Source organism: Pteronotus mesoamericanus, unplaced genomic scaffold (genome assembly GCF_021234165.1).
Source record: "Pteronotus mesoamericanus isolate MK-2021 breed Mesoamerican mustached bat unplaced genomic scaffold, CSHL_Meso_final contig_1189, whole genome shotgun sequence".
NCBI classification, from domain to species: Eukaryota; Metazoa; Chordata; class Mammalia; order Chiroptera; family Mormoopidae; genus Pteronotus; species Pteronotus mesoamericanus.
The window spans coordinates 2,256,508-2,266,351 of NW_026555038.1; the positions used below are offsets into that span (position 1 = coordinate 2,256,508).

At 49.4% G+C, this 9,844-nt stretch overlaps 1 protein-coding gene across 1 annotated transcript in view; it reads right to left on the reverse strand.

The window, feature by feature from the left end:
• Positions 1 to 9,548, reverse strand: part of TUB (TUB bipartite transcription factor) — a 75,461-nt gene extending 65,913 nt beyond the window's left edge. Inside the window, 2 exon segments of the mRNA XM_054583073.1 lie at positions 9,396 to 9,499; positions 9,501 to 9,548. Coding sequence (XP_054439048.1) covers positions 9,396 to 9,499; positions 9,501 to 9,548 — 152 coding nt within the window.
• Between the last annotated feature and the right edge of the window lie 296 nt (positions 9,549 to 9,844).

A 9,844-nucleotide genomic window follows, 5' to 3' on the forward strand; every position in this document is an offset into this window, starting at 1 on the left:
CAGCAGGAAACCCCCAAAAGGCAGGTGGGGGGATGGGACTGAACTGCCCCAAGGACAGGCCACGGGACAGATGACACCCCGAGAAGGACGAGGTCGCTGGAGGGGGGAGGAGGCGTAACCCAGCACCGGGACCCGGGGCCCAGGAGAGGCCAGGCTGGGACCGACCCCTGCCCCGCCAGGCCGGGCCGGGCCGGCCCCCACCCCGTTTTGGAACACACCACCGGAGCCTGCGCCAGCCTCCTCACCCCAGCTCCGGTCCCCCGGTTCCCCGTAGGTGGCGCCGTGGCGAGAAGATTTCAAGTCCTGGGTAGGCTCAGGTTGGTCCCTGGCCTCTCCAGTTACACTAAAAGTGAGACAGGGGAAGATGGTATCGAGGCCGCACAGAGGCAGCGCGGGCTCATCCAACATTGATGCGGCCCCAGGTTGCCTCAGAGCCCCTCGTGGGGGCCAGGGTCCCGGCTCCCAAATCCTCTGGGAAGGTCCCGCGGGCAGGGAAGGACGCAAACCACAACTCGCCACCAACGCCACACAGGTACCTTTTAGTTCCTGGACCTAAGGACTCTCCAGTGCAGCGAGGATGGGGGTGGGGGAAGGGGGATGGAAGGGGGTTTGCTCAATCATGCCCAGTCCTGGGCCAGGGGAAGGGGCAGTGTGACCCTCCACGCCCCAGTTCTCAATCCTCCCCCCGCCTGGCGCAGGGGCAAAAGAAGGAGGGAGGGAGGGAGGAAAGAGGGAACAGGACAGTCTCCTCCCCACCCCCCACACAGAGTCAATTCCCTCCTGCACACCCGCCTCTATTCGAATACGCAACACTCGCACACATCCATACAGCCACTGGGTGGCGCACACGCCCCTCCTCGCAAACGTGCACGACCGCATCACTGTGCATTCAACTGTGCGCACACGCCCTGGCATAACACACACATGTCCCAGATATACTCTTACTGGTGGACACACCCAGTTGCACACATAAGGAAACACACTAATGGAAACCTCCCCGAGGAGCCTAACTCATCACTGTGTCTGCTACCTAACACTTGGTGATAGAGAATACCACCCGGAATTCTCCACCCAGGGCAAACCAGACTCTGGACTGAGTGTCGGTGCAAGGGAAGTGCCCTCGTGGTGCCCTGCGGCATTCCTCGTGTGGTATTTAGTTGGTCTGCAGCGTCTGAGAGGATATGGGAGCAGAGCCAAGTTGGGATTATGTCTTTGCTGAGGAATATGACCTTGTAAGAAGATAATCCTGGCTTCCTGTTACCGGGGTGCAGGCTCTCCCTGGCTCCAAAGGTTCCCAGATGCTGGGACCTCATCCCCCTGACTTGAACTCTGTGCTCCTCATTCTTACACTAGGTTCCAGTCGCCTGGCACGGTTCTCCCCTGGCAAGAGCATGGGCAGGCAGTTCCCGAAAGCCTGCTGACCTCCCCACAACCTGGCCTGGCACTCACTGACAGAGGCACCCTCCCAACCCCCATGCCCCAACACACATACACATCTAGGGTTTTCTTTGTTCGGAACAAATAAGACCAGATCATCTGCCCAAGGCGTCAGACGCGGGCTCCCTGGGAGCACAAGCCTGATCCAGATCTAACTGCTCCAACTGCAGGACAGCCCCGGCTGCTCTGGACAGAAAAAGGAGTGCGTCTCTCCCAAACACACGCTGGGCCAGCCTCTCCCAGCTGGGACTCAGGCTCAGTTGGCATTTATCTATCATCAACGCACAGGAATTTCCAGAGGGAAGGAATGAGATGTCCGTGGATGCCTGCGAGCCCCTTCTCGTCAACTGTTCTCCAGACTGTGGGCGTAGCTGGCCCTTCCTTTTACCTTTGGTCACAGATATGGTGCCCCTGCCCCAGGGCCTTTCTGCTTGAATGTACCCAGCAACCCTGCACCTGGGAAACCACAGCGCCTGAAGACTTCCAACCTCAGTGTGAGCTAGTCCCAAAGGACTTGAGAAGTCCTTGCCTCCCCTCCATGGCTGACCTCTCTCTGCTCCCCCCAGGCACCCCGAGCCCCCCCACACCACCTCCTCCAGAGCTATTCCTTCAGTGAGCTCGGTACCACCATTCCCATTTGCCCCTCCCAGTCTAGTCATCTTGGTCCTGTACTGCTAGAAATCCACCAAAAGAAAAGTTGCCAAAAGCTCTGGAACAAAGCAGCGCCTCCAATCACTGGCCTCTGGTGGCCGCCTCTGCTGCCCCTGCCAACAACCCCTCAGTCGGCACTGCCATGGCCAGGGCCCCCAATCCCGGCCTGCCCTGTTCTCATCCCTCCACCCTGGCCTTTCCGATCACAAAACACACGCTGAGGCTGCAGGCCGCGTACTGCAGATCCCCAGGACTACGGGAGTGCTTCGTCAACCGTCCAGCCCCCTTCAGCTGCCGGGGAAACAGGCCCAGAGATGCAGTGGCTTGCTCAGATCCAGACTGGGAGTTAATAGGGCGGGTAGAATCAAACCCTGGACTCCTGACTCCCTTCACAGTGCTCTCTCCAATACATTGTCCTGCTTCCTAAAGCCCAGTGCACAGAAGTAAAAGCATCGCGGCCTTATTTCAGAATCAGCTGCCGCCAGGCCTGGTCTGCCCTGCGGCTGCCCGGACAGGAGCTAGCTGGCTCATCCCTCCAGATCCCTCTGGGTGGCCTCTCTACAGCTGTGTCATGGGTCCAAGTCCTAAGAGAGGACTCTGTTTCCGTTCTGGATCCACTTGTGAATTCTCCACTGGAACCGAAGACCCAGTCCCTCTATGGAGAAGCTCAGTCTTGTCATCCATGCCTCAGGCACTGGCTAACGTCCCCAGCCTGTGAGTCCCCATCTGACCCTGCTCCTCATCCCTGGCCTGGAGGTCCTGTAATTGTGCCCCTTTCACCCAACTGATCCCAACTGGTTCCCAGCAGGTCTTTATCAGTTACGTCTCTCCTGTCCGCGGGCTGCCTCCCCAGATATACGGCCCTGCCCCACCTCAGCCTCTCCGCTTTCCTGCCCACTGTCTTCAGAGAGCCCCTGGTTACACTGTGGCAGGGCCTGCCTGAGTCACCACACTACCTCTGTGTCTAGAAGTGGCCTAATTTTCAGTCCATAGGATCGAAAATCCTGATGCTAAGGCAGTAGCCCTGCTAAGGGCCAGGTAAAAATAACAACAGCTAACCATTAAATAGCACTTACTATGGACCACTGTCCCCAGCACCCTACATTTATTAAGCCTTACACGTATTAACTCATTTAATCCTCACAAAAACCCTATGAGATAGGTACTATTATTACATCCAATTTAAAGATGAGGAAATGGGGGCTCACGGCTGTTCAGTAGTTTTCCCAAGGTCACAAACGAACTGTGCAAGTGACCTGAGTGCTCTGGAGGAACAAGGGACAACTTTCGGGAACACCAGGAAGCAGAAGCCAGAGCTGCTGCTCAGCAGCATCCAGACACTGAGTCTGGCTTCCCCTCTCAGCCCCGCTGCACCGCAGCCAAAAGGACATGGCTTTGCTGGCACCCAATTAGGCTGAGAACCAGGAGAGCCTAATTTTTTAAAACAGAAGCACATATTCTGTTAGAACCAAACTCTCCTGGAATGGTTAAGTAAGCCTTCATACAAAAGGGCTACCTGTACAATAAAAATGTGGCTACTCCCCAACTTGAAAGCAACCTTCCCATGCAGAGAATAGCACTGGCAACTGCATGGCCCGTTCGGGAACCATGGGGCCATAGGAAATAAAGTGATACCAGGATGTGTTATAGAAACTCCGGGCCACCGTGGTCCCCTTGTCTCCAATAAGCTCCAGGTCGATTAAATTAGGAACTTCACTTTACCTAGTCCTATGGCTGCTGTGCGTGTGGTCTGTTCACAGCCCACCCAAGACCGTACACAAACATTACCTCGCTCACTATAAGAAAATCAGCATCACCATTTTACATAGGGGGAATCCGAGACTAAAGAATATTAAGTAACGATTTACTTGATACAGTTCTGAACTGTTGGACCTTTGTTTCTATTACAAGTAACAGATATGATTTTTATAATCAACCGAAACAATAAGGATTTTCCCTTCCTGTGCTGCATCTAGACAGCTAGTAAGAGGTGGCGCTGGTATTCAAACCAAGTCCGTCTAAAACCCAAGCTCAAGCTCTTCCTACTGCCCCCTTTTTGCCAGCACCACAACCCTGGGGAGCCCCAGCCCTCCCTGGACATGTTTAGTACAGGTCATGTCTTGCTTCCTTGCCTTTTTCTCCCATTCAAAACTTCCCACAAAGCTGCAGCAGGGAGGTGTTGGCATAAGGAGCCCACTCGACAGCACGTAACACACGTGTGTGGGAAAACATTGTTATACACTTTAAATCTATATATAATTCCCATACGTCAGTTATACCTCAATGAGGCAAGGAAAAAAATCAAAACAATAATAATAATATCAGTGAAAGACAGGCATTAAAATGTCCCCTGTTAATAACAGCCAAGACCTTGGGTCACGCCAATGGCCCATTACAGCAGAACAGGTGACGGTGGTAAATCCGTACAGCAGCGTACTACACAGCCGTGAGGACGAACAAACTGCACACGGCATGCCAAAACACGAGTGCATCTACTATTACGCTTGAAAAGGAAGGCACAAAAGAGCACACCCTGGAGTCTGAAATTAAGTCACAATCAGCAAAACTGATCTCCGAGGTTAGAAGTCAGCCTTTTGGAAGCCAGGAGGGAGGTCTCCTGTGTCAGGGGCCGTGATGTCTTCAGTGTATTCACTATGTGGGAGTTCACCAAGCTCTTCCCTATGACGGGTGCATTTTTTTCCCTCTGTAGGGTATGCATCAGTCAAAAGGTTTTTAGGAAAAGAAAACAAAAACAAAAAAGGTAGGCCAAAGACTTGAATAGACATTTCTCCAATGTAGAGATATGAACGGAAAATAAGCTCATCAAAAGATGCCCAAACTCACTAGTCATCAGGTAAATGCGAGTCAGAACCACAATGAGAAGCTATTTCGTACATCCTAGGACAGGTATAATAATATTTTAGAAACAAAAAAAAATAGGTGTTGGTGAGGATGCAGAGAAATAAGAACACTCATTGCTTGTAGGAATGTAAAACGGTGCAGTCGCTCTGGAAAACATTTTGATGGTTCCTCAGGAAGCTAAACATACAAATACCATATGATCCAACAATTCCACTCTTAGGTATATACCAAAAAAATTGAGAACAGGGACTGGAACAGATATTTGCACATCAATGTTCATTGCAGCATTTTCTTAATATCCAATAGGTATTAAGAAACAACCCAAGCATCCATCAAGTGACTGATGGATAAGTAAAATGTGGTCTATGAATACAATGAAGGATTATTCAGTCAAAAAAGAAATGAAGTTCTCATACATGCTACTACAACATGGATGGACCTTGAAAACATTATACTAAGTGAAATAGACCAGACAGAAAGGAAAAAAATGTAAGATTCTGCTTATATGCAGTATCTAGAATAGGCAAGTCATAGAGACAGAGAGTAAATTAGAGGCCACATGGGGCTGGGGAAAAGGGTGAATATGGAGTTACTTCTTAATGAGTACAAAGTTCTTGTTGGGGTACAGTAAGAGTTTTGGAAATACATAGTGGTGATGATAACACACATTGTGCAGGGAACTGATACCCCTGAGCTGTATACTTAGAAATCATTGAAATGGCTAATTTTATGTTATACATATTTTATCATAAAACTCTAACTGTAATCTATACACTAGCAATGAACAATTGATCAATAACATTTTTAAAAATACTATTTACAATATTATTGAAAAATATGCAATACTTAGGGATAAATCTTACAAAGGAGGTAAAAAGCTTATGCACAGAAAACTATAAAATATGTCTGAGAGAAACTGAAGGTGATCTAAATAATCAGAGATATACTATGTTCAGAGGTTGGGAGGCCCAATATTATTAACAGTCAACTCTCCCCAAATTGATCTACAGAGTCAACACAATCCTAATCAAAATTCCAGCAGGATTTAAAAAAAAAAAAAATAGAACGAGAAAGTCTCATTTTAAAATTATGAAAATTGAAAGGGACCTAGAATAGCTTAAAAACTTGGAAAAAGAGGAAGACCCTGGTTTCTCCAGGGCTTGGGTGAAAGAGCCTCTCCAAATCATTCTTTTTCTCTTGTTTTGACTCCACGCTGACCAAGCAACCTTTTGGTTTCACTTGTCAAGTAGCTTAATCCTGAGCTGGCAATGGGCCTGGCCAGAGCCTCTGTAACAACTGCCAAGGGAGCGTCCCAGCTGCGGGGCAGTCATAGGTACTCTGGTTTGAAAGGAACAAAGTTGAAAATCCTAAACAACCTTATTTCAATACTTAGTATAAAGTTATAGTGATCAAGACGTAGTAGGATTGGTGTTAAGAAAGACAAAGAGATCAATGAGGCAGAATGCGTAGTATAGAAATAAATTATATACAAGGACAACTGATTTTCAATAAAGGTGGGGAAAAAAAGGAAAAGTTCGCTGAATAAACGGTGCCAGAACAACTGGCTATCTTCTCTTTTTTAAACCAACCTCACACATATACAAAAGTTAACTCAAAATAGAGCACAGACCTAAAATAGTAAATCTAAAATTAGAAAATCCCTTGGAGAACTCTCTGTCACTTTGAATTAGGCAATGATTTCTTAGGTATGACACCAGAAGCACAATCCATAAAAGAACAAACTCAAAAATTGGACTGCATCAAAAGTAAAAATTTCTGCTCTTCAGAATACATAAAAGAATGAAAAGAAAGGCACAGATTTGGAGAAAATATTTGCAAGTCATAAATCTGACAACGAACATGTATCCAGAATACACAAAGAATTCTCAAAACTCAAGCATAAGGAAACAAATAACCCAATTAAAAAGTAGGGAAAAGGTTTGAACAGATACTTCCCAAAAGAAGAGATACGGATGGCAACTAAGCACATGAAAATATGCTCAATATCCATTAGTAATTAGGGAAAGGCAAGTTAAAATCACAACGACAGTCCACTACGTGCCTATTAGAATGGCTGAAATTTTAAAATCTGACCAAGGGCGTGGAGGAACTGGAATTCTCCTACATTGCACTTGGGAATGTAAAATGATATGACCACTTTGGAAAAGTTACACTGTTTCTTAAAAAGTTAAATGTCCACCTCAGATAAAATCCAGCCAGTCCACTCTGAAGAAAAATAAAATATACGTCCATACAAAGACTTATGCATAAAGTCACAAAGCTTTATTTGTAATAGCCAAAAAGTGGTAACAACCCAAATGTCTACCAACAGATGAATGTATAAACAAACAATGGCATCTTCATATAATGGAATATTACTCAGCAATAAAAAGAAACGAACTAGCATTTCACACTACAACATGGAAGAAAATCAAAATAACTCTGCTGCATGAAAGAAGCCAGACTAAAAAAAAAGAGTACATACTGAATGATTCCGTTTATAGAAAATTCTAGGAAACGCAAGCATTTCAGATCAGTGGTTCCCTGAGAGCTGGGCAGCAGACTGGTCAACTTCCACAGGGACCTGAAGGGGAGGGGCTTCCCAGGTTCAAAGATGTGGGAGCAGAAGCCAGACAACAGGGTTTAAAGTTATGGTTAACTATTAATAGCTGTTTTTATTTGTTTGTGTTTGCAGGAAAAAGTTTAGTAACTATATAAAATTATCTCGATTTAAAATTTCCCTCCTATATATGCATTAAACCTTTGGCATATGCTACCACTTATTTCTACCAGAATCTAGACTGTGAGCTCATCTGGGGGAAGGATTTATGTCTTTTTATCTCCTTAACTCCAAGGCCCAGCACACAGTTTGCACGTGACTACAGTGCCGAATAAGTGAATGAATGTGATTTCGGATCTGAACACAAGCTTTTGAAGGTTTTGTTACTTTATGTTTACTATTTTAATCATTTTAGAGTTCTTCTCCGCAAAGGGCACTGCTTTCCCCAAAGGGCACGGTCGCTGGGATGGTGAGGTGACAGCAAGCAGATTTCTAGGACTGTACAATGAAGGGTTGGTGAGGAAACAATCGAACAGACACTTGTCCTCAGAGAAGGCAATGAAAGCAACAAAAGAGGCGGCCCAGTTGCTCCCATCTTGAGGAGGGAGGCAGGACACACTTGAGTAGGTTTACAGGCTGAGCAAAGAGCTCCAATAAAGAGAGGGAGGTGAGAATGGGGACGAGGGATGGGGATGGAATCAAGGGGAGAGAAACGAGGGATCCCAGGGGCATTAGCCTGGGGTAGGATAAACACCTGTTCCTCTGAATCTAGGAGAACAAATGCTGTCAAATGCACAAGGTTTTTATTTTTCTTTCTAATTGACTTGGGGGCGGGGCGGGGAGAGAGAAGAGAAACATCAGGTTGTTGTTCCACTTATTGATGCATTCATTGGTTGCTTCTTGTATGTGCCCTGACCTGAGATGGAGCCCGCAACCTTCGCGGCGGCATATGGGGAGGAGGCGCCAACCAACTGATCTATGCCGCCAGGGGCGCCAGCAGGTTTGTAGCACAGTGACGGGGACAGAGGCGCGGGAAACAGGTCTTCAGGGAGCTGAGCGCAGCCGGGTTAATGAAGTTTCTCTTCCAGCTTTCACCATTTAGGGCCATGGATTAAAAATTTAACTCCAGAATTCTGGAGACCAACAGGGGGTTGCGAACTTAAAAATAACAAAATAAAAATAAAATAAATCTATCTACTATCATCATGGTTTCATTTTTAAAAGAGGGAGCATTTAACATACTAAAAAAGAGTGGAAAGGACAAAAATCTCAGAACAAGTCTACTCCGCTCTATGACTGACTCACTCCAATGTCCTTATTTTTCCCATTTCACTAGGAAGGATGATGATTCCTTCCTTCCAGACCAGTGCGTGGGCGGCGCGGTTCCAAACCGCCCACGCGGGCAGCGGCTCTCAGTTCCCGCGGGGCGGGAGGGGCGCACTCGACCCGGGGCCAGCCCCGCGGGGCGCAGACCCGGGATCCCGCGGGGGCGCAGACCCTGGAGGCTGCCTGGGGCCGGGCGGTGCCCCGCAGCCCCTCGGCGCTCTTCTCCACGATTCCAGAGCGCACCGACGCCGCGGAGCAGCGGGGATGGGGGGTGGGTGGCAGTTTGCTGGTCCCTGTGCCCGGGTGCCCCACTCCGACAGCCCTGCCCCGCAGGCTTGAGGACACCCTCGCTTGGCTCGGGTCTCGAACATCCGAGACTATCGGTACCGACGTCGCGGATGCTCGAGGGTCCGAGTCTACTCTGGGGGTCCAGGCGCTCTCGCATGTCCTCACCCCGCAGAACGCCGGCTTCTCCTGCCGGAGGCGAGCGTCCTCGGGCGCCCACGCAGGGCCACACGGAGGGGCTCGGCGGAGCCCGTCCTCCAGGCGCGCGCCCTACCTGTCGTAGCTCCAGCGGCTGTAGGACAGGGTCCGATGGCTGCTGACTCCCTCCATCGCCGCCTCCGGGCTCCGCGGACGACGGCTGAGGCTGCGCGGGTCTGGCAGCTCGCTCGCTCGCTGCGGGCCGGGCGCGGGCGGAGGACCGTACCATTCCCCCCGGGGGGAACCCCCTCCGGCTCTGCCAATGGCGGGGACACGCAGGCTGCGGGGACCCGGGCCCAAGGGGCTCCCTCCCCTGCTTGGAGTCCCGCGAGGGCGCGGCTCTGCAGCCTCCACTGCTTATTTATTTCTGATGTGTGCTCCACGTCGCCATGGCAACCGCTCCATCTTCTCCGGCGTCACTAGGGAACCTCTTTCAAACCTTCCCGGGACGGAGACTAAGAGGCTGCCCTTGCTCCTGCAGTTTGGGATACTCCCGGCCCCCTCTTCAGAGGCGGCGCTTGCTTT